The sequence below is a fragment of the Lonchura striata genome, chromosome 1A, assembly GCF_050655825.1.
Source record: "Lonchura striata isolate lonStrDom1 chromosome 1A, ASM5065582v1, whole genome shotgun sequence".
Classification (NCBI taxonomy): Eukaryota; Metazoa; Chordata; class Aves; order Passeriformes; family Estrildidae; genus Lonchura; species Lonchura striata.
In genome coordinates this window covers 63,855,273-63,881,715 of record NC_140741.1, presented here as the reverse complement: position 1 = coordinate 63,881,715, position 26,443 = coordinate 63,855,273, and the positions used below count along the sequence as shown (strand labels likewise).

Genomic DNA, 26,443 nt, shown 5'->3' with positions numbered 1-26,443 from the left:
CATATGAAAATGACCTTAAGCAAACCTATCATCTGATGCAATAGTCTATATGGATTGCACTTTTAAAGGTAACACAGATAAGAGTATTGTTCCGCTCATGAGGCAGAGGGAGTTAAATCATGAAATATTCAGTTTTAATTAAGATTATTGTATCAAAGGCAAGGCTTAATGCAGAATTGAAGTAAGGATCAAGGTTAATGCCTATTCTAAAGCAAATTTACATAAATTATGTTTCAGTAGTATACCATGAGTCTTATTTTGTTAATTTATACCATGTGAGGCCATCAAAATTAAAGATAAAAAATATCTGTTAAGTCATCTTCACTTTCCTCCCGCCAATGCAAAATTCTTTTCCCTTCTTTCAAGTCTGTATCTGAATGCTTTGTCTGCTATCATTTGCAATAGCTCAAGCAGTGGGGTACTGCACTAGAACTTCAGGGGAAATAGCACATGCCTTACCATCTCCAAAAGGAGGGTTTTTTATAGTATTCAAAGCTAAAAATGCTCATCTTATTTCATTACTCCTACTTAGACCTTTTTTGAACTCTTCTAAATGAATCCTTTCTTGGCACTTAAGACTATAAATACCTTCAGACATTTTCATCATCCCCTGGTAGTTATTTAGCCAAATTAGTGTAGGGATCATCTCTCCTCATCTGAACATCACCAAGCACACAGATAGCTATAAGTAATAATTACATGTGTTCATTTCCTTTAATCTTTCTTCACAAGTCATTCCCTTCTAGCCTTTAATTTTTGCCAGTCTTCATGCCTACATCTTCCTTTAAGTGTTACTGCTTTGCAATTATTTTCTTTTCTCTGAACAGCTTTATTGCAGGTCATATCCATTTACGCATGCCAGCTTGCATTTACCACTTTATATTGACTTTACATTGATGTGTGTAGGTTTTTCTGTTTGTTTTTTTTCTTTTGTTTTAATAAAACATCAGAATCAAATCTCTTCTCTGTTCATGTGAAATTATCACAGAACAAAATTAAATTGCCTGCACTAAAGACCAGCATTTCTGCTAATAAAAATACAATGTAAGTGCCTAATAAATTGTTTACATTATTCATTTTTATGTTTGGGTCTTTCCCCAGGTTTTAGGCACCATCTATTTTTGCAAAATCAGTCTGAAATACCTTTGGGTTTTGGACTACAGATAATTAACCTTTTTTCTTTGCATTCATCTCTTTTAGTATCTGCATAAGTACTTTTAGTCACAAGAAAATTACATGAGGACTTCAAGCATTACTTTTTATCTCCTGCCACACTGATAACTCCCTATCCTGTTTCCTATCTTTCTTCCTCATCACTCCAACACACTGAGCTATCCCCTGTGCCCCAGCACAATGTAAAGCTACAAAAGCTTCACCTGAGCCAGATGGAGACCACAAATTGCTCTGGAGCCTGGTTCACTCTAGGGAATTCCAGATGCTGAACAGAATTAAAATTTGGGCTGTTTTTGAGATGGGAGAGGAGAAGAAGATATTGGCTTGAATGTTTTCTAATCATGGATAAAAGCAGATCTCTTTACTGCTACAGAGATTCTGCCATCCCAAATCTCCACCTGTACCTTTTCATTTTTCCCAGTCATTAAGAGATGGTCTGGTTCTGATCACTACTGTATCAAAAACATGTTAAATGAACTGGTCAAATAGCATTCCACAGGCTAGTCCCACAAAATGAGTACTACAAGGTTAAAACCAGCGAGGTCTCAATGATTTATCTAGGAGGGAAGGAAAAAGGCAGGCTAAGGTGCAACACCAGCCTGCTGTGCAACACCTCCAGTCACCATGTGCTCCCTGTTAGCCATCCTTCTGTCTTCACTACTTCTACTGGAAGCCCATCACATTTCATGACAGAAGTTGTTAATTTAAACAGAAAGTTTATCTATGTCAAAAGCTCATTTGTAAGAGCTAAGTACTAGGGTGAACATCAACTCTCTGTCACTACTAACTAAGAGGCAGCCAGCTCAAAACAATAGGTAGATACAGAGATTTTGTGTCATTGATGCCTCTGCTATCCCTGTTCAGTGAATCAGAACAGATTACTTCAGACTCCCAGTCTTCTAGACTGTCAGTGTAGCTTCTTTCACAAGCAGTACAGTCACACCAATTATTAAAAAGCTTTTCTCTACACCATCAGTGTCGTACATCCATTAGAGGCCCTTCCACACTAGAAGATATCTGTTGCAAAAAGTCTTCCTAGGCCATATGCTAGTAATAAATAAAAAAGGCTGGAAAAGATCATATTATAACAACAATCTTCAGTTTTCTTCTCATGTCTGTGTGGTAATCTCTGGAGTCAATCTGTTTACTGTCTGTATCTACTACACCAGGGTGGTTGTTTTTTTTTTGTCTATAATTCATTACTTTCTCTTCTGACATTGTCTTTCATATTTCTTGCGCAGATATCTAGAACATGGAACACCCACTAGTTCATTTTATGTAGGTCACAGATGGTCAACAACACATCCAGCACTCCTCAATTATTAAAATAGACAAACCTGGTTCTTCAATTCTCTAGCTATGCCTTTCAAAAAATAACCCAGCTACCACATCTCCTATGATTTTTTAAACTGAATACTAAACAGAGTCTGAATTCAAAACTTTTCAGAAGACACAGATATATTGCCTGAATATTCTATTTCTCATAGTGGAATGTTTTACAATGTTCACAATATGATGATGAAGCTCCTACAGTAAATTTACATTGTATTTCAGGAAACATTTATGGAAGGTGAGCAAGCAGAAAAAAAAAAAGTATGTATAAACATGTATAAACATAGAAAGATACCTCTCAATATTCTATGAGAACTACTATGGAGACTAGAATCGGGTCCTGTTAGAAATGGCAACATACATAAATTTAATCACATTCATAAATAACTAGTAATTAGAAAACAAGAGAACAACCTAAAAAGAAAGTACAGAATTTTTAAAACTGAGATTTTTGTCTATTTATTTGGGGTTTGGTTTTGAGTTTTTATGTTTGTTTTCTTTTTTTTTTAAACACCTTTCTCAATATGGATAACAGCAGGGTAATGAATGTTCATCTGAATGAAGATAAAGTTGCACCATCACATCAGAGAAACACACCTACAGTGCAGCATTTGCTCATCTGAATGAAATCTGTCTTCAAATATTTTAGTTTTAGTTTCAGTTAAACTGTGCCCAAAAATCCAGTATTATTTTTAAATTTTACCTCTGAAACACTTCCTGAAATTTAAATAATTTATGATTCTTTCATTTTTTTGGTAAATCTTCTATGACTTTCACTTGTAGAGGTTATACCTAACCTCTTTTTATTTCATACTTCACAAAACAAAGGCCGAAGATCCTTTCTTGACATATTCAACATTCTCGTATTGAAAACATCTTTTTCAGAGCATTTTCCACAAGACATTGAGCTTGTCTATAGTTGTCTATAGACAACTATATAGAGTATTTATAGTTGTCTAGCTATAGTATATATACTATAGCTAGTCTACAGCTGTTGTAACTGAAATACAGTTCAAAGCTGTAGAGTTCAGACTGCAAGTTCAAGGATGTAAAATGACATGTCATCATCCCAGAATTCTACAAAATATGTTTCTATCAGAAAGAGATGAGTTTCAGCACCTTGTCCTTAGGAATAAGTCCATAGCAGTCCAGCAAAAAAGGATGAGAAGGCCAACACCAGCTTGCCAGCCATGCAATGCAATCCTGGGCAGGCTCTTCCCAATATTCACTGCAGAGTGACAGCCCAACTTAATTTGCAGGAAGAATGAGTAGGATGGTGTTCAAATCAATCACTGCCCCCAGTCTGCAAACATTTTGACAGGGAATATGACATCCATGCAGGGATATTTCATGGTGGCTTTTCCATTTGTTTTTTAAGAAACCCAGAATAATTACTGAGAAAACACTTCTTAGTCCTTCAGGACAGAGAAGCTTTACATAGATATAATGTCAATGTTTGCATCTGAGGCTGTCTTGATTCTGTTTCTAGAGAATGGAGGAGTCAGTGCATCAGGACAGTTCACTGAAACCTAGTACAGATTTTAAAACCTTTCATTAACAGAGTGGGTTTAGATGCATATGCCTGCATCAGGGTGCATGTCTGTTTCTCTCCATTAGCTAGAAAAGCACACTACCTCATATGTACATTTACTGTTCAGATATACTTTGGTAGACCCAATCTCGCCTAAAATAATCACACTATATCAGTATCATCCACCCTCCTCCACGAAACACGAGAAATTAAATTATACAGTGGTAAGGATGGAAACTTTTTGCAGCACCTATGCAACTTCAGATATAAAGTGCCATTTTCAGCCATAATAATCATCATTGTCATAATCATCATAGCAGCTTTTCCAAGTCTAAGCTACTGTAGGATTTGTCTTACCTTGTTTTGTCATTCTCCATATTTTAAATGAACAATATTTGCCACACTTACTAAGAATATAAACTTTCCATAAATGAGATTTACTCATACCATGCTATCAATTTTCCACATTGCTCCCCCCAAATATTTTCCAGTTTTCATTTCCATAGATGGAGAAGAGAGATTATGTAAATTCCTAACTATTCTTCATGTACCAAGAGGAATTCTTTTGTGAATAAGCTTCATATTCTGAAATCCTCTCTTTCAATGCAGCTGCTTCTTTTGTCCAAGATACTGTGGCAAGCCCCACTATCTGCTATCAAATGAACACAGCCAGCAGCAAAGGGTCTTTAGGGGAGGAGGAGTGTCAAGCACAAAGTCACTAGATAGAACTGACTACAGCTGGCAGGCCAGAAACAGTACAAGCATTCACCAAAGTGATCTAACATATTCTTTAATGTACCATTTTGATACCTTATGCTCTAACATTGCTCATGGGCACAGTCTCAGTACTTTTCATCAGAAAATGGAAGCTACAAATTTATTTCACATACGATACAGCAAAATAATTTGTATTGAAGTGACAGGTGAGGTGTAAATACCTAAGGAGAACAAACTGGGTAGGGAGATGCAAGAGTGCATTAGGCAGGGACAGGACGACATGGGACCATATAACAACCAGTCCAAGGAGCACATCAATAAAAAGAATGTAACATTATAGCCAACCCTCTAACCAGTGATTCTGAAACCATCTTTCTTGCCACTACTGAAATTGCAATTGTATCCATTACTGTATGTGCAGCGAAGTAAAAGATATTAAATAAGCAAAGGATTGTCAAATGAAGATCTTGACAAGATTATCTGTGTCCCTACACCTCACTAAAGTGAACACCAAGGAAGTAGTAAAGCTTTTTGGCTGAAAGACAATGTCCGCAAAAAGCACAGCAGGTAAAATTGGCCTTTAGTAGCCTTTCAGCTGGAATTAGACTTTAGTTCTAGTTACCAGGGATGTGAAGAAACAGGGCATGCAATGTAGCTATTTAATCTTAAGAGTTGATTCTAGTTTTGAAATTGTATTTCAATTAACCAGATTCTACACAAATGCTCAATAAGGAAATGATTCTTTGTCCCAAACAGGTCATATTCCAAATGGTGAGAGAAAACAGTCAAATTACCTCTAAGAAAGACAGAATTCATAAATTGTATTAATGATATCACCTGGGGGCTTGAAAGGTTCTTTTTAGCATTTAATCATATCTTTCTAGGGATATCAGCTTAAAACAAGAGATTTGAGAGAGAACTAATGAATTCTATCCTAATGCTCTAATTTGCTTTATCTCAGTATTGTGTCCTATCTTATTTCCATGAATAGCTCATGATTCTGAAATAGACTTTCTGCATACACTAAATGGTTAAAGCAAAGTGATTAAAAAACTTATAATATACAGGCTGTTTTTAGATATATGTTATCAAGAGAGGTTGTGCAGTACTTGCTTAATTAATCTTTGCTGTCTTAACACATGAACCAGATGTACTATTATGTTCTTTGTTCTTTCCTAAAGAGGGGATGAGCTGATTATTTATCTCTAAACAATAGGAGTTCATGTACCACAGTGAAGAATTTTTTTTAATTGGGGAGGCAATCACTAACAAGCTTCAGCTGCAACTGCTTGATGTAAACACAGCACAAATTTGTTCCTGGAGTATTAAACTATGTTTCTACCAGTAAGTACTAAAATAAATTTCTAAGAAAGTGCATAAAGAAAGAGATGCAAAGAAAAGAGTTTGGAAGGAGGAAACCTCTGTTTTGTCTTTCATGTATTCATATTTACTTCTTTGATACACTAACACATTTTCATAGATAAGTTCAGATTTGAAGTTTCAAATACTGTTTACAAATAACGTGCCGAGAAAACAGAAGTTAAAGAAACTGTTGGTTGATACAACACATTCCCTATATTGTACAGCATGCAATCTAAGACATGTGAAAGGCACAAGGGAATATATAATATCATATTCACAGGACCAAAAGAATACTTTGCAAAAGTTATTAACAGATTATATACTGAGTACAAATTTAAAGTAAATCAAAAAAGTAAAAATTTATTGTAAATCAATTTTACAAAGCCTTAAACACAGCTACTTCCTGGTCAGCTAATTTTTAGGGACATGCTACACAAATAAAAAACTAGGATCAAAAAGCAAGGAAGTTTAGAAATTGGTAAACTGTTCTAGATAAAATATTTAGGAATTCACTTTATCTTCCTGGTAAACTTAATCTCATCTGTAGTCCTCACTCCCCCTTCCCTCTCAATAGTCTTTCCCTTGTCATAACCAAAATTTTTTTCATAAAACTAGTTTCCAATAATTCACAATGATTTGTCTTCTTAAATACACTGTTTTTAAGAAATAGAGTAAGTGCCAAGCTGGAATCTATTACTATAAGCTCTTCACAGAGATACGGTAAGTTTTGTACTTTAAATTACTGTAAAGAAAGAACTCATACAGAATTGAATAGAATTTCATTAAGAAAGCCTTCTAAGAAATCATAAAGCTGTATTATCAATATACCTCCAAAAATGAATATAACATCAAATTAGGTCAAACAACATAATATAGGTAAAACACTTAGTTTTTCTAAAATATCTTTTCTGCATCAATTAAAATTAGAAGAAATCAAGCATATCAGTCTCTTCACAATTTTAATTAGAAAGAACTACCTGAAGTAAAAATACTTTTATTTTTTTTCACAGCTATGCTCAGAGTTGAAAAAAAAATAGTCAGCTATTTGGTTAAAAGTAATGTTTTCTCCTTTCTTTTTGCTTAACAGCAGGCTCTCTCAAGCTGCCATAGTCAGTGCTAAAGTGCTAACTATGTCACCATGCTGTGCATCACATTAAGTTCCCATTTCAGCTCATGAATTTCTGCCAGATTAGTCCAGTAACCAATAACAGAAAATGAGAAAATGGGAGTTATTTATTACCTCTTATCACCATCTTCCCAAACCTACAGAAAATCAGAGTACTGAGATCAATAAAATTAAGTACAATGAGATCAATAGATTACTACACTTTCTAACCAACAGGCAGATCCAGGAAAACAAAGTGTGTCAGATGCCTAATATACCTATAAAAGGATACAGGATTAAAATCAGTTAGGATCAAATACAACAGTAAGAATATAAAATTGTCTAAAAAAAACCCCACAGCTACAAATTGACAACTGCTAAAAAGATGTTCTAACAACACAAAAATATTCTTTTAGGTATGAGCAACAATGAAGTCACAGGATCAAAAGGTTGTGCTACAAACCCACTTGGACAATAAACACATAAGAATATACAGATTATATATGAATGCTGTGTGAGACATACGACGTTACAGGAAACTGATATTCTGTGCTGGCAAGATGTATCTTATTATCTTCACTACACCCTGAAAGAGGAGGGGAAGTTTATTTGGATCAGTAATGAGAATGAGATAAGCCCAGAGTGTACGGTTTATATTTGCTCATTTCTGTAACTGGGAAGCTCTAAGGATCTTCTGACCAACCAAAGAGAGAGGCATACCATAATTCTAAATAGTTCTCACAAAAAAAAAAAAATTAAAAACAAAAACAAGAAAAAAGAAGCAAAAAAAAAAGCTTTTTTTTTTTTGTTTTTTTTTTTTGTTTTTTTTTGTAAAAGTAAATGCTTCCCCCTGCATGGAAGATGGAAGTATAGCAGGATCATTCCAGAGATGACACCTCCTGTGGTCAGAATGGATTAAGCTGTGCAATTTTATGTACCTTCCTCTGAAGCAAGAGGACAGTGAAATGCAGTCATTTTCAGGTTAAATCAATAGGACAGAAGCAGATACTGATGACATCCTCTCTTGTAATTTTAGAACTCAAGAAGTAATAAAAACAGGGAAATACATGAGAATATATTTCCTTATATTCCAGAATTCAAGAAAATCTACCTACATAATCAACTCCAACAGAAATGTAACTTTTACAATCATCTCCCTCTGAATATTCACTACTTAATGATTCCGCCTTTCAACAATGTATAAAATAATTATTCAAACATTTCAATATTTTTCTACACAACTGTTCAAGTCTACCAAATCTTAGTACCCCCTAATGGATGTATAAAGCAAAGACACTCTCCAAAATCAGACACATGATACGCTTCAATTTTTGTCTTGAATCAGTTTGCAATATTATCTATGAGATAGAAAGGGGTTTTTTTAACATTCAACCAGGCAACAAGAAATCACACTACAATATAAGCTTTGGTCATGAAGGTGTAAATGCTAAGTTCATTTGAGAACAGGGTAGAAATATATTCTTCCAAAGTCACCCCTCACATTAAGGTAGCTAATGTCTGTTATGAACTCTTCAATTATTTCAGATAAAATTTTAGCAATAACTCTACCCATTTATCCACAAAAATAATAAGCACAACACTTGTAGAATTTCAGAGTAATAGCGAAGCAAAGGAAGGTGGTTTAACAGAATCATCAGGAACTTTCATTTTTCTAGTACTTCACTTATTAAAAAAAATTTAAATTAATCTACTTACTGACATGTAACATCTTGCACTGACAGTACAAGAATATGCTCTGTATTTCTTGCACACTGTAAAATAAAAATGGCTCAACTTATCTTGGTTACTCTTCATAATAAGGCCTCTCAGGGAACAGTAGAGAATAACATACATTTTAAACCAGACCTTTTTTTGTAGAAATTCACTCACCTGCTCACTTTTAAAATGGAGAGTATTCTATTGGTTTTAAATAATAGTGTTAAAATCAGATGCATAATGTTCCTATGAGCAGTCCCCGCAACAGCAAGGAAAGCTGAACACAATACAGCTGATCTAGCAAAAATGAGTAATTCTGTCAAGTTGTCAAATGTGGAATGAAAAACATCTTATTTTTAAACAGTAATACAATCTGATCTTTTAGAAGCAATTAAGAGTGCTTTCCATTTGAAAAAAAAACTGTTAACAGTATTTGCAGAATCAAATCACAGAACTACAGAATCATAGAATCAAATTCCTCTTTATCAAATTGCTACATCAAGGGAACCTAACATAATACAGTAACAGAGTTAGAACTATAATCAGAATGTGGATATTTAGTGTCCAGAAAGGCTGTAACATACATAAGCCATAATACAAATCAAGTAAGTAGATGACAAAAGCAGGCTTCATTCCAATCTTGCAATTGGAATTTTACCATAGTTGTCCATTTACAAATAAAGGGCAGTTTAAACATCAAATTGTCATCTGAAACAGGAAGTCATAAAGCATGCTTCCAACACAACAGGGACAAAGAAATTTTGCAGGTAAATTGCCTCATACTGTTCCAGTTTACATAAAGAATATTAGATATTCCCTATTCTAATCATGTAAGGCAGACAAGAAAGCAAGAAAAAAAGAAAACAAATCCCCTAAATTCTTACATTACAAGAAAGGGCACTTTTTCCTTCTCTTAATTACAGAAAACTACATTCCTCTGGCTCCCTCCAGCTGGAACTATGTTATGTACATCAGTGGTTTGTGTGTTTCTCATAGACCCATATCATACCGGCACTTAACAGACTACTCAAAATCTCATATCTGCATTTATTTTAATTTTAGATTAAAAGTTCTTACTCTTTGGACAATTTGCAATGCTATTTATCTTTACAAAAGATAGAAAAATATTAATTTGTTAACCTTCTTTCCAAATTCTTACACATTTATAACTAAATCAGTTCTATGAATTTTGATACCCTTAAGAAAATTCAAATGGTTTTCTTAGATCCAGCAAAGAGATAATAAATGTCTAATAAATGAAATACAGACTATGTGTAAGATACCTGATGTGTCTCCATGTACTCATAAACACCTTTCCTAAAAATCTCTGATTGCAAATGCAGTATAGTCAGAAGTAAATTCTAACTATACAACTATCTGAAAATATTTGCCAAATATAAAGAGTAACATTAAAAACAAACCCGGGATGGCCTAATTTTAGTGCATTAGAGTAAAAACGTAAATAGAACTGAAGTCACTGATTATTCGGTGATTTTCAGCTATTATATATACTCTGAGAAATTATCCCAGATGTTTTTTCAAATATTCAGGGAATACCAGAAATAAAACATGCAAAAGTAGGCAAGATAAAGGGCTTTGCTCCATTTTACCTTAGATAACATCATAGCTCAAACCTACAAGTAGATCTAATCAATCCTCTTTATGAAAAGCTATTTTACAAGAAAGCAGAAGCAAGATAAAATGTCTAGAAAATGAAAAATAGTCAGGAGAACTGTATTGACTTGAAGAAGCAATTACTGAATGATTTTGGTAAAGGAAAAAACATTGGTTAATTTTGGCTTGTAAACCATAACAACAATATCTACTTGCTCATTGATTGTGATATGAACAGCCCTTATCCTCTTTAATGTAAAATAACCTCATTTAAATTAAATTTGTGCTGATAATTCTTGCCCAATTCTTTGTGCATAAATTCATTTGTGTTCTATACTAAGGCACATTTTTATGAAGAGCATTATGATATATTTCTGTCTATTTTCTGAAATAGTACTCTTATACAAACCAGGACTGAATAGACTGTTGGAACCTTTGCAGAATTTTGCAGTGTTTTCATGAAGCTATACAAAGTTTCTTTGTATCCCTCCATTCTGCTGTAATTGCCCTTGTACACAATAAATATTTCCTACAGTGGGTCCACACTGGGACACAATACTCATGGTGTATTAAGTAAGGAAACCCTAAGACTTCTGTTGTTGTAGGATGCAGACTGCATACCCCAGAGTCACATGGTTTTCAGCACTGTGTGAAACCGCACTTGCATCTTTTCACCATTTTCTCCATGTTTTACCTTTTAAAACCCTTGCTCAGCCATATATCCAAAGAGACCATCAACTGTCCAAATTCTGCCCCAGCACAAAATCTACTGCCCATTGGTCACTGCAATATCATCTTCAATCTGTTAAATTATTACAAAAATTGTATCCGAAGAAAAAGACTTTAAGAACTTGTCCTTTCAAATGCCTCCAGAAATCAATAGTTCTCCAACCTCCACCTTCTTGGTTTAAAAAACAAGCAAATAAATTCAGTAACCTGTTATAGTAATACACAATGTGCTAAAAAAAAAGTCAGTATTATGACAAATCAGTAAGAAAAACAGTGAATTTTCTGGAGAAAAATGAACACCAGAAACATCTCAAACAAATACAAACAATTAATGTACGTAGTGAGTTGAAGATACTATAATTAAAACCTCTAAACCTTACATTAACTTTGTCTCAGAAAGTCCTCACTGGATGTGTGAAAAGTTTGATTAAAAAGAGCACAAACCCAAGAGAAATTTCAACTTTTAAGGGAGGAATTAAAAAACTGTCTTTTGCAGAAGCGGAAATTTGCTTCCCCCACTCCCCTGTGCTATTCTCTTGCACTAGTTAGTGAGGAAAACCAAAAATGAATGAGCAAATTCAATCTCCTGTAACCTAATTACAGCAAGAAGTTAACAGCAGAAGCTGTTTAGTTTTGTATTGGTTGCAAAGATCACACATGTAGAACAAGCATACTAACTCTTGGATTGAAAAAAAGTATGAGACCACTTTAAAGAGTATAATATTTAAAGGCAAAAGATAAAGATTCAAATTCTAAGTTGAAAATCTATTTAGAAAAACTAAACATTTTCAATAAAACCTACCATTAAGAGGAAAAATGAAATTTTGCTGCTCGTTAGCATAGAAGTTTCACTTTTGGAAAGCTAATAACCAAAATTTTCACATGAATAGAAACTACACAAAAAAATAACAAGCAGTAAGAAATACCACAAAATCAGCAAGTGACATATCTTCAAGCAGCTGCTAGTCCTTCTTGAATCTTGATTGTGATTGTTGACCAACTTTAAAGCTAAGGCATGCTATTTTCTAAGAGCACATAGGGAGAATTAATATGCATTTGGTTCATGTACAGCCTTTGAGTTTAGAAATTAAAGAGCACATAAGATTAATCATTAATCAGTTAAGAAGCCAAATATTTGGCATAAACATTTTAAACTTCTCTATAATTTTATTATTATTTCCATGTTGATCACACAAACAAAAAATTTAAGATTGTTTTATCTAAAAGTAAAATGTAACAATACTGATAAGGATAAGCCAGCTCCTAAATATTTACTTTGAAAAATATATTTACAGAACAACCAAAAATCATTGAAATGCAAATTGTTTTAAACTATTCAAGAAAGAAGAGCAATTAAATATTATGCCTAGTTTAAACTACTTTACTAACCTATTTTACATTCTGTTGCATTTTTTATTACTTTGCAGTGGACACTTCAATATTTTTAATTAAAATTTAATGTAAAAATTGCTTTATAGCTAAAAACACTCTTAAATAATTTACAAAATTTAATTGTTGTATAAGCATATTTAATTTCACATTCTTTGTTCTAACCTGGTTGAGATTATATACAATTTTTTTATATTTGTATAGCTTAATCTCCAGATATTCAGAAAATAAAGAATTAGAACTATTCTTTGATAACACTGCCACCTAGTGCAAACTCTAAATCAGAACTAAACTCTAAAGCATTTCATTGAACTTGCTCATTCTGTAATTTAGCCTAAGGTGGAACTGTAATATGTACGAACTGTGGCTTCAGTACTACTTAACTGTACATTGGGATAATGACATTTGTTCTCTTACCTGGAATGCCTGTTAAATATGCAGCTACACTAATTTTGAGAACATACTGTAAAGTACTGTTATATAATACATTCATATCTAGTGTATACCAAAATGCTTTTTGATAGCCAAAAATAAGAGAAAACAAATCTAACATCCTAAAAAACAAACACATATGTTCCTAGAACTTTGCATGAATGCAGACAATAAATTGAAATATTACTTGGTTAAATTTGACAGCTAACAAGGAACGGTGGAAAATTTCAGTAAGCTAATTACAACTGGAAAGAAGAAATTGAGAATTCCTAAGGTGGAAAAGTTATCCAAGAATCAAACTGAATGTAGAAAATCACCTTTACTTATACAGCATTGGTTAATACACACTTGACAAACCCAGAGGACTTGAGAAAACACTGGATTTACTTAATTCCACTCACTTCTACAGCTGTGCTGCCATCTAGTGAAATGGGATACTCACTCTTCTCTGCAAGACTTAAATTTTGTCCAAATGGAAAACAGTAGGTACTGTTCACCTCTAAGTACCTTATTCCCCTGGATTCTTCTTCACCATTACATTTTTGTAGCAATGTGTGTTACAATGTGATTAATTTTGCCCATGGGACAGTGAACATTTATACACCTGACCTGAAATGCAAACAGGCTTACAGATTGCAGTGAGAATCCAAGGAACTGATTAGTACAGACCACTGACCAGGATCAGGGAAAAGTTATCTATTAGCAGATTTCATACCATTACACAGATAAAGTACTGGATTCACAGCTAGTAATACAGATAAATATTACTCTGAACCTTTGATTTAAATTACCTGCTGTGGATGTTTTTTCATTTCATTTAATTAGAATTCTGACTTACAAAAAACATTTAAAGCTTGTTGAATTCCAGACACTAAAATACAAATTAAAAAGTAAGTACACACTAACCTGTGAAAATATATTTGCAGTTGGAGCAACTCTGTTGTCCACAATACTATATAGTATTGCTAACAATCTGTCCAGGGGAAATGGCTTTGGCCCAAGTAGGTGATTGCTGGTCTGCAACAGAAACAACAATTTTTAATCCACTTCTTAATTCCCTGGAGTACTACACAATGTTATTCTTATTCTTTTGGCCTCTATGGTTCACAGGCACTATGATTCATAGTAGTCTTTCATACAGCCTACTTACACTTTATGGAGAACAGTGAATACATGTTTATTGATCAAGATACAGAAAGAAAGATCTATTTAATATGGCAAGTGCTCAAACTGCACAACAAACAGGAACATTTCTGAGCTGTAACAGAGGATTTTATGCCAAATTTCCTGTCAGTAGATTTATACATTTACTTGGGTTGTTAATGACCTTGCCGAATCTAAGGGATAAAGAGGAAAGGCTATGTTTTATGGCAACCAAAGAATCACAGAATGGCTTGTGTTGGTAGGGAAGCTTAAAGATTTCTTCCAAAGAAGGAGGACACAACTGGACAGAGTATTCCAGAGGCCAGGCAAAGAGTGCAGAGTATAACACTCAGAGTGCACATGCCTCCTCCAGGTTCAGCTGGGTAAAACAAGAGTTCAGATGGCTGAGCCCAAGGTCAGCTTCTCGGCTGGTAAGACCTGCTTTACAATGAGCTACCAGCCTAGCTAAGGGCAACTGTGTTCCAGAACACAGCAGGTATGCTCAACCTCGCATCTACAGAGCTCTTCTGCATCATGCACACCTCACACCTCTGCTGACACTGATGGCCATTTTAGGCATTATGGATTATTGTATGTAGTAATATTGCATTCGCTCAAATTCAAAGAAATACAAAGTCTTGATTGTTTAATGCTAAGCATTTTCAAAATAACCAATTCTGCAAAAAGGAGATGTACAATTTATAAGGCAGAACTGGGCAGTATTCCAACTCAGGCAGCATAGTTAGGACTACAGAGATTTATGACCCACACTTCCAAAAGTTCTTACAAGGGAAATACTTGTTTTATTTTAAGTTTGCATTTAATTCTCTCTACTTCAACATCCAGTTGCCTTTTTTGTAGTGTACATTGATTTATTCTTACTAGCAGAGCAACCAAGATTAAAGAGAGTTTTCAAGGGAAAGTTTGCTTCAAAATGTTTCTGGGAAAGAACATCTCAAATATACCACCAGGACCTCTATGGTATAGCCATCAGTAAAACAAAACCACTCATTTCTTCAGCAAAACCAAGAGTTATTTCCGATACATGTTTTAACTTTTCAAATCCAGGTGGTGTCCCCAAAGCTACCTCTTGGCTAGCAAAGCATGCAGTGTGAAAAATCATGGAAACACGTAGCCAAGATTTTAGCATGGCATCTTAAGTCAGAATGCAGTTGTGGTGTACAATCACCTGTCCTTCTGCTTCTATACATGCCAGTTCTGTAAAGCATATTCTTCACTGTCACCAAACAAACAGACTAATTAAAACCAGTGCACTCCAAGCAGTTAGCAAATGCAATTAGCATGGAGTAATCTCTGAAGCTCTGTATACACAGTTACTTCAGAAATTTCTTGTTCTCTATTTAGACAGAAATCTGCTTGAAACTTACAAGTTATTTAAAAGAAATGCTTAATTCTAGAAAAAAGCAGAAGAAGGAAGGAATAACTTCTTGGAAGAATAACAAGTTTAGAAATTCCTTCCAACATGATTAGGAATTAGAATTTTACGTATCTTCTGTAAGGAGATAAAGCAGAATAGTATTTCTAAAAATGCAAGGGATAGTATTTATAAAAATGCAAGGGACTCAACATCTCTCAGAAACAGAGTCAGACTCTTCCAGAGTCTTCCAGTCATCTTCCAGAGTCAGAAAACCTGGTCAAAACATTTTATCACCATCAAATCAACTCTGTATACCCTCTATCACCCATCCGCCAAAGCAATACATTCATTGTTCAAAAAGACTTTTCCCCAGTTGCCACTATGAGTGCTCATGCTTTTTATCTGCAGTGCCAGTGTCATGTTCCTTCTGTTTACCTGGCCAAAGCCTTTCACCATCCCACAACTGCAAGCTGTGTATTCACATTCCAAAATTTCACAAACAAGGATGAGAACCCCAAGAGTTCTTTAAAGAGCAAAAGCCTAACCCAAACTCATCTGCACAAAAATAACAAACTCCTTAAGCACAACTGACTGAATTTTCAACCTTTATAGCATGTACTTGAAGACTGAATGATACCTCTTCCTTTTTTTGTACTACAAAAAGCATTTCCAAACTTCTCTGGTTGCTCTACGAATGCAGCATGTTCAGCCACAAGCTGTAAATCCTAGACTGAAGCTAAAGCAGATATACAAGATAAACTCTTTTCCAATAAAAATAACACCAACACATCTGATCTTCTGACAGACTGACACCTGATAGAGTTTCACCTGCAAGAACAGATTCACCAGGAAGATCTCTCACTTGTCACTAGAAAAGCATCGTTCCAGGTCGACCATGCAAAGAAACCAAACATATTCTCCTTTTATCAGCCACAGGGCAACTAATAGAATGGCAAGTCATTTTCTTCCCCTCATTCACAAGATTCACTTTTTCCAGTTAAAAAAACCCCACAGCCTCTGGACTGACACAGTTAAGAATCACAGAATAGACTTTTAGTCTTGCTATACCTAAACTTTTAAGGAAGGATTTATTTCATCTAATGACAGCTTCCTGCCAAGCAGGAACGGACAGCCAAACCAGTTTCCTCAGTTCCAAATATAGCCAGGAGAAATCTAATCAATACGATTTGTGGTGCAATTCATCTGCCTGAACATAGAACCTGCTTTAGTAAGAGCCAAATCACACCCTACCCTCCAACAACTGCATTGACTGACTCTGCAGGGGCTATAAACTGTTTTAGATGCAGGCACCCACTAGAATTAGGTGAGTCTGAGCTGTAAATCAGTCTTCAGACAAGCTTCTCTGGGCAAAGGTATATCGACATGCATGGTCACACCAACTGAAGCAAATTAGGCTATTTATATACTACATTTGTAATTGTTTATCCCTATATTTCAATTTCTCTCATTATAGAAATCATTGCATAAAAATTCTTTAAATTCATTTGAGAGAAATGCTGATATTTGGCAACTCCACTTATGATGTCCTTTAACTAGCTTTATTAAACACACTTTGCTGTACACAAAAATATGGCTATAAGAGAAAATTTTATGCCACAGTTTAAATAAAATAAAAATTACTGTATTTCACAGAAACTGGTAGCATACAAAACAAGTGCACCAAAAATTGTTACTTCTGCAATTCTGATGTTTCTACAGTAATCAATGACACAAAATGTAAAACAAACCCGTAAGTACAGTGGAAAGAAAATACTTGCTGCCAAGCCCAGCATAGAAGGATAAAATACATACTTTCTCATGCTTCTTCATGAAGTTGGTCTTTTTAATTTTCCCATGATGCTGCAAGCAACAGACAAGAGCAAAGGTAATTAAAATACTCAAAAAGAATGTATACACTACAAATGGTAATATGTTACTCTAGGTCTACTTCTTTACTACACTTCCAGTATTTGCCTCTGATGTCACGATGAATGATTCTTACTATAAGCCCTAAAATTACACTTGCCTAGCTTCTTGCTTCACCTTGTCCCAAGTGGTGCAAAGCCAAAACACAACATGCTAATATTTTTTGGTGATATGCATAAGTTGTTTTTTTTTTAATCTACTCAGGAACAGATGAAGTAGTAAAAATTGGTTTATAATATGACTTCATGATACCATCCTCCTCATATCATCAATAATCTAATAAAAAAGACAGATGATGACTATCATAACCTTTAAAACTTATCCATATATAAAATCCACCAGAATTTTCACCTTTTATTGACCCTGTTTTAGAATTTGGATGGTACAAAAGTTGGCAGAATGACAACCAGGAATTTAATCAATACAATGTTAGTTCAAGGTTCTTGAGATAAATGACAAAAGGAAGGAAGAGGAGAGGGTAAAGGGATAGGGGCAGGTTTTGAAGAAATGCAATGTAATTAGAAGCTGCATAGTTTTATAGTTGCCTTAACAAGGGAAGGACTATTGAAAGAAAATAGTCAAGTGCTCTTAGATCTCAACTAAAAATGTGAGTGCAAGACAATGGCAGAAGTACAGTAAACAATGTTACAAAGGAGTGGGTTAAAAAAGAAAAAACCCAAAAGAGACATGAAGGATGAGGTGTAAGTGATGTAAGATGCGTGAAGAGGTGTAATAATTTTTAAACATAGTTAAGTGCTATTTCTCAAAATATCAACTGATGAGTTTTTCCTTCTTTCACAGCTCTGAGAAGTATACCTTATTAGTATACCTTATAAGCATGCTCAATGAATCAGGGAAAAAATAACTCAATCACTTCAATGAAAAAATAATTACTTTACTTTAAATCTTGTACTTAGTATTTGTGGTCCTCAATACTCAACCCTGTCACAATTATCTAATAAATGTGTCTTTTCTTGCCTGACTTCTGAAGAGCTACATAGTAGTCAGGGCTTAAGTTCAATTCACAAGATTTGCCTGATTTAAGGGAACAGCTAATTCAGCTAATACATATCAAACACAATTAGAGAGAGCAAAGAAATAATTTTATAATGCATTTTTGAAACTGACTGCAGTGATAACCATGACCTTTCAGAGAAAGTGATCCAGCCTGAGGTTACACAGCATGCTTTAGATAAATCACAACAAATTGCATTCATGCATTTTACAGTTTATGCTGGGATCTCCATATGGTATATATGGTATAGTATTTCTGTTCAAGCACAAAATCTCATGAAATTCAGAATTAATTTTCAATTAGCTTTTAACTGAAAAGTTTTCTATAAAGACTTCTGTTTTTTATAAAGACTTCCTATATACATATTCCTAGTCTTTCTTGTTTTAAAGACTTCCAAACCAGCTTCGTATTTTTCTCTCCATCTACTACAAAGCTCTTGAATTTTCACATAACCAATAGCAGTGGTGCCAATTATCACTTCCCTGCTCTGTCAGGCTCTAAGCATTCCAGGCTGCCCCAAACTGTGACTTTACTTTTAACTGTAGTATAGCCTAGTATCTATTGAGTAGTGCAGATGAGCAACTCAAAAAGCATTCTTTTGTTTGCATTCCTTTTGCTTCTTTTAGTCCTCAGTTAAATCACCCCAGAAGATACTTTTCTGTAATCTCATTACAAACCTGATAAAAATCATATTCTATTTCTACTGTTCACATGACTCAAAAAAATACTCAGCTTGAAACCCTCTCGAAAGTGTTGGTTTTGTTGGGCTTTGAGATGCAGCTATTTCTGAAGTTCAAATTTAGATCTGACGAAGGGCAGATACCATATGACTCGCAGGAAATATGGTGACTTCTGCTTCATGAGGTCTTGGAAAAAAATACCTAATAGCAATGACAGAAACACCTTCCTGGCTCCTACTTCAAAACCCTTAGAAATTCATGTTTATTGTACAGAAGTTTAATACAGTTCATGTTCAAGAGTGGAAATTTACCCAGAGATACTACAAAAGGAGAAAGGAAAGTTGAAAAGGTTGTTCAGTGAACGCAAGGAAGATGTGGCACATTTTTGTAACATGCTCTACAGACTTGACTCTTGCATGCTTTCCCATTTCTGTGTAGAAACATTTCTTCAGCAAAAAAATCTCTAACAAAGAAAATGCTCCAGCCAAGTGCAAAGGACAAGGTTTGCCCATAAAGAAAATTTGCCTATCTACACTTACAAAAAGTAAACCTTCACTCAGGAAGGGACTAAATAGAAGGGTGAAAACACCTATAGCTTTCAGTAAGATCACACTGATCTTACTGAAGTTTAAACTGAAAATCTTTTTTTTTGAAAATTTTTTTCAGTTTAAACTGAAAATCTACTAACATTTCATCACTAGAAACTGCAGTAACTTCTCAAAATGTGTATCTATGATTTTTTTTTAAGAGTGAGTAATATTTTTACAAATTTGTCTTGCCCTCATTTTCTTTAATTGCTTACACCCATCCATCACGAATGCCATACTATACACACATGCATACATCAATACATACTGTAATAGCTGTTAAAATGCATAGAAAGCCCAACTGCCTGATCACTTTTCTGATATCTGCCTTCCCACCTACATTTTGTCAAATAACTCAAAATGAAGCAATGAGGCAGCCTTGAGGAGCCTGAAGATCCTGGTCAGGAAAAGACATACAACGACAACAACTACCATCAATGGCACCACAGCACTTGCCTACAGTATGACCACAACTTAGCTCACAGGAGGAAAAAAAAGAAGAAAAAGACTCATCAGCATGTACAGGGCAAGAACTTACATAAAATAATGATTAGCCCAGGAGCTGGTAGTAATGATTCTCATCCTAAAACATGCATTACCACAATTTAAACACAACACATATACCAGCTAATGTAACCACATCTCTTCCAAAAGTAACTGCTTGTATGTTTCTGTTTCAAAAACTTAGAACTCTATAAAAAACCTAAGAGTGCACTAGTAAAGGCTAAGGCAGTTTTGATTTGTACCTTACTCTGGAAATTGAAGTGTGGCTTATAATTAAGGACACTGTGATCACTCCACTAAAATCTTTTCAGAACAAAGCTATATCAACATAGAAAAGCAAAGCACAGTGCTCATGCTATAACAACTCTATGCATAATTTGACATGAAGAATCTGGGTTTATTAGACATTCAAATATCTAATGACATTCAAATGATCAAGTGATCATTACTAATCACAGTATGGGATTTATAGAATCAAATCAAATGAAGAACACACAGAAACAGACCTCAAAAAATAGTTGAAGAGTTTTAAACCATGAAATTCAGTATGCAGGAACCCTGTTAACAGCACTAAGAAATTAATTTTGTTACCTTAAGAAAAAATCTTTTATCTGTCCTAACAGGATTGTAGGAGGCAAGGTAGGCAGCTATTAGAAGAAATTTTGAGTAATAAGGAAGTTCCACATGGGTATGTGCAGAAAGTCCTATAAAATAAACAAACAATTCACAAGTTAACCAAAACCCAGCCTGAACATCCACAAACTTCAAATTAAACTTCCCTGCATTCATTTTCTTTTCCTTCTCTCCTGATCTAGTGCCATTACTAAGTAAATATTACTTTCTCAGCCCCATTATCACAGAAGAAAACTCAGGTAAGGGCCAAGGAGCACAGAACAAAGCTAACATTCTGAAACCTTTTCAGACTCTCAGCAACTGTACTTGAAGCATAAGAGATTCATAAATCTTCCAGAAAAAAGATATAAATAATTCCAGGCTACTTTCATTTAAGGGAATTTTCCTGACAAACAAGGCAGATTAAGGGATATGTTTAAATACAATGGCAATTTTTTTCAAGATTCAACCTTTAGACTCCTCTAGACCACCAAACAGCTTGTCCAGGAACAAGGTTGGCATGGTGAAGAAAGCAGCAGTGCTGCACTTCCGATAAACAGTTTATCTGTGATCAATGATTTCTAGCCACTGTTCTACTTCCTACAGAAAATGCTTTAAAAATTCTAAACTTCATCCAGTTGACTCTGCCTCCTTGTATACATGTATACTTAATTAAGGTTAAACACACATGTAAAACCCACAAGAACTACAGTCTAGTGAATATTTGCTTCCCCTTTTTTTGAAGGGAACTCAAAGTACTTTTACTTTGTAATTTTTATCCTTACAGTCCTCTGCTCGTTTTACATGCTTATGCATAAGAATAGGATCAAACCACCCTTCATTAGCTAGTTAATTACAGAAACCATTAAAGGGTCTCTCTCATGCCCTCTTTGCTTAGTTTTTATTTCAGTTTCTTGTTCTGTGAAGCACCTGTATCCTTATGCTTTAATCCACAAATATCAGCAAATAAAGATCAAAGAATTAAACATGTTTAAAAGTTATGATTTGGGGTCCACAGTGTAAGGAAAAGCGTCCTAGATGACTGCTAGTAATGATTTCCTCTCATGTAAGCATAAAAGGAGAGCAGTTTTAGGTTCATTTATAATTAAGAGATTCTTGTACTGCATGCTATTTAGAAAATGCAACACCAGATAAACTCTTGCAGACAGACAATTTAGTTTAATACAAAAACATCTGGTTTTTCTCCATGCTTCTGGTCAGCCAATATTGCAGCACACAGTGAACTATTTCATGATTTACACCTTTATTAGGGTTAGAATTTTATTTATTGGAACAACTTCTTAAGTATGTTGCTATCAAATGCTGTTTTAAAAACATGACTTTTTTCCTACATCATATACTTATGAAAATACATTTAAAATTAAGTCTCCCTTCACAGGGTTGTCAGATGCCAAATAGTTCAAGACCATCCGGGAGAGAGTTTAATAAGAACACTTTGAATCAAACTCTTTTGGTCAAAAATATTGAAAATTCACCAATCATAAGCCAAACACAGGAAACAGTCTGATGATTGCATTTATCTCAAGGAATTGTCATGACAAACAGTAGAAAAAAAAAGTTCCCTAAATACAAACTGGTCAAAAGACCATGACCAACTGTCATCACTAGGAAAATATTTCAGTATTCCTTCCTAAATTGTAAATGAAGGCTGAAAAGTACATTGAGATTCGACTTTCCGGCCTGTCTAAAGTATAAAACCAACAAAGCTCTACTTGTCCAAGGAAAGAACATGGAGAACACTTGCACTTCTGACATTTCTCTTTGCAAGAAATCTGGATGCCAATAGGTGTTTTGTTTAGGAATCTTCTAATTCAGTACAATACACCAGGTATAACATTCTTTTCTCCCCATTTGGACAATTCTACTAGCTGGCACACAGAGGTTTAGGCCATTCCTCAACCATTCTGATATAGGAAGTACTGATGTAAAGAAGACTGCTTTATCTGCAAAAGATATTAGGAAAGTTTACTCCCAATATTTATGATAGGGGAAAAATATTCCTTTGTAGAACACCTTCTCAAAGAACCATGATTACCCTGAATTGTAACTGAATATTAGCAGGTAGCTTTGTCTATGTGGTTTCATCCACGTGTTCTCAGATGACAATGACCAAGTCAAACCAAAAGCACATTTCACATTACAAGCCCCTACACAGTTACTGTGTTTGATACCTTTCAATTGCCCAGCCTCTCCACCATCATGCTGCAAACGCTCCCACTGTGAGCTGAAAGACAAATAAAGCAAATACATATATATGCAGTATTTGATAGTCTTTTAGAGAAAGCTACCTGCTTGGCATATTCTAATTTTGTGACACTGGCTAGGATACAGTTAGTGAGAGAATAATGAATACATGGTCTTACTGACTCGCACGTAAATTTTAATAATCTAAAGACTATGTATCTGCTTTAAAAAAAAGCAAAAAATTGCTAGATTAATTTCTTCCCATCCAACTACCATGAGTAAGCAAATATCCACAGCATTCCAAGTTTCAAGAATAATGCAGAATTGCATAAAAAGTAAAAACATTGATAGTTTTGATTCTTTTTAATCTGCTTAATAACTGTTCATGTTTGTGAGACAAATACTCTAATTACTCAGAATGTAATTTTGAAGTCAATGGAAGATGGATTATATTGTCAGTGAAAAACGTTCCCAAGTAGTTTGGTGTTTTCCTAAACAATAGCAAAAAAATTCACTTCTAAACTTCCCTTAAGGAATGACATTGCTAGCAATTTCACATTTTGGATCATTTTGTATATCACAAGGGGATTACAAAAAGATAGGTTTGTTGAAGTAACTATTTTGGCTTGTTTTTTAAAGCTCCTCATGAACAGAGTTTATCAGCCATAAGCCATAAAACTTATAAAAACAGTGTAATGGGAGTTCAGGTAATACTTAAATTACAATGCATGACAGAACAAGTCATCAGTGAGTTAAGGTTTTATCCAATGTCTATTTTACAGGCAGAAAAAAAAGGTTAATCTTCCTTTCAGTTCAGACAGCATAAAAACTGATAGCAAAGTTCTATAGCTATAAATTACATGGTCAAGAAAGAAACAGAGTAATCATAGTTCTGTGGCCAGAAACACCGATATAGTGATTTTAATTCCTCAAGCATTTACTGGCACACAGAAGTAAATCTGTAAAACTGTGAGGCAGAAAGCTGGAATTTCTGATAGAAGTCAAGTCAAGCTCAAATTTATAATCAAAGAAAATTGTAGAGGGAAATTACTTATTTGGAAACAATTCACAAGCTATTTTCTATCATAATCTTTTATTACAACCTAATTAGAGTAGGCAATTACACAATATAAAAAGTCAGGAAGATCCCAAGTAGACTGTGTAATGAAGATCAATATTGAATATAAATATATATTTGAGCCAAACAGTAAAATGCTGCATTCTACAGTGAAGTCTAGCTTGAACAAAGCAAAATCAATTCTCTTTTTGAAGGAATGATCACATCTCTAGAACTAGCAAAGACTTCTACGACACACTCAGATTGTGACCAGAATACTCTATAGCCCCAATGACATTGAAAGGAAAGAAATCAGTATGTTTTTACCAAGATAAAGAAACCAAGCAATACTGAATGATCTCTCTTTACATAGTGTAACATCAATCACTCATCTTAAAGGTGGAGAACATTAAACCTAAGCCAGCTATTACTACTGTGAATAAACATCACTATCCTTTTTTTCTAGCAGTCTGGCAGCTTACAAAATAAACAAGGAATCTAAAACAATACCAAGAACAATAGCCATTAATAGGACACCAGTTTTTAATGCTGTCAAAAATGAGAATTCTATGTAAGAAAAAACTTGCCCTTGGAAAAGAAAATAAGGAATGAGAAAGCACTGTCAGCAAACAAGCCTAGCTCTATCAAAGCTAAGAAACACAGATACTCAAAACCTGTAATGTCTCAAGAATTTTGAGGCTTGCAGACATCCTTGGTACAGTGAGTATCTGGTGAGCTAACACATACAGCAGTGTGTTTTAAACTGTGTATATTCTGGCGACGGATTCCCATGCTTGGTCGTTTCATACATTACAGAAAATGGATCTAGCATCAGTGTAAAGGAGAACAAAACCTGCTGCCACTGCTTTACTTATTGAAGCTACAAATACCACTTAGTCTAAATCTCCTCCTGAGATATGCTATTTCTAACATTGCATGGCAAGAAAGAAATGCACATTAAAGAAAAAAGATTACATCTAGCAAAAAAGAAACACTAGCCATGAAACACAGTGAGAGGAAAGTTGTTAAAAACAGCAACCTCAACAAAGCAAACAAGCCTATTTCCTCCAAATTACCTGGATATTTCCCGGAGATAAACAGTCTGCATTGCCTTCTTCAAATGAGGTTCAATGTTTTTCCAGAGTTTGCGGGTGTCGCGTTCATTTGCTGCAGCAAGCCAGAATCAACTCTGTTAAACACTTAACTCATATAACACTAAAACTCATCCCTGACACCGGAACAGTCACAGGCATAACACAGTCTAATATCCTGACTCTGATATGCTCCTTTAGGATGATGCACCATCGCCATCCATTCAGCAAGCACATCCTGCCACACAAACCTGTTTCTCTGTTTTGAGAAACCTTTCCTCTTGGTTTCTTGCCTCTCTGAGCCTTTACAAAAAATTAACTTATCCCATTACTTTGTCAAAGTCCTGATGGTTGAGTGAGGAGAAAGATTTATAGGAAGCAGGAAAATTTTCAGGTATTTCCATCTTTGTTTCCTAAAACATCACCATCAAATACCATGTACGGCTTCTGCTGCAAGTGCTAATGACTGGGTGCAACTGGAGTAGGCAATGCTGTTGTGTCTACAGCACAAGGATCAGAGCAAAGTCTTCACCAAAACCCACCAAACAGCACCTGCTCTCTCATACACCCACAAACTGAAGACACAGCCTTACCTTCCCCTCTGACCACTGGTTCACAGTATTTAGCAAAATTGAGTGCTGCCTAAAGAAAGCAAAAATGAAACATTAAAGTACTATCTATCTGATCCAGCTACAGAGTATAACTAGCATGCTAATTAATTCCTTTGCAAAGTCAACAAACCCTTTTAAGTCAATAATTATGCCACTTGCTTACAAACATTATACTGTCAAACACAGCACCATTTCTGTACTATAAAATGAAAACAGAAGTAATCTATCACAGGTTACACAGCTTTGAGCTCAGCAAGATCTGTTTATCATACTTGGTGGTTGCATTTTTTTTAAACTAACATAATAATTTATAATTATAAATGCAATAAAAATGTTTTCATGAACTTTTCTTACTTCCTTAATTTTCAGATAAAACTTTTCATTCCAGGAGAAGTTCAGCACACTTAAACACAAGCAGAATTATTTTTATATTTATTTGTTTAAAAAATATGCTAACATATTCCATATGCAAATGAAATCCTTTTGCCAGCGGTAAGACTAAAAGATTTTTGACAACACTATAATCTAGACTTT

The 26,443-nt window shown here is 34.6% G+C and overlaps 1 protein-coding gene across 4 annotated transcripts in view; it reads right to left on the bottom strand.

Annotated features, from left to right (window-relative positions):
- ORC5 (origin recognition complex subunit 5) overlaps positions 1 to 26,443 on the bottom strand; it is a 70,729-nt gene that overhangs the window by 30,208 nt on the left and 14,078 nt on the right. For all 4 annotated transcript variants that reach the window (XR_014951811.1, XM_085568365.1, XM_021534697.4 and 1 more), the window contains exons 8-13: positions 25,892 to 25,940; positions 25,284 to 25,374; positions 23,138 to 23,190; positions 20,925 to 21,037; positions 17,434 to 17,481; positions 14,007 to 14,117 (exon numbers count right to left, since the gene is read on the bottom strand). Coding sequence is in view for 3 of the 4 variants with exons in the window: in XM_085568365.1 (XP_085424491.1) it covers positions 14,007 to 14,117; positions 17,434 to 17,481; positions 20,925 to 21,037; positions 23,138 to 23,190; positions 25,284 to 25,374; positions 25,892 to 25,940 (465 nt within the window). In the remaining variant the exon portion in view is untranslated. The remainder of the gene's footprint in view (positions 1 to 14,006; positions 14,118 to 17,433; positions 17,482 to 20,924; positions 21,038 to 23,137; positions 23,191 to 25,283; positions 25,375 to 25,891; positions 25,941 to 26,443) is intronic.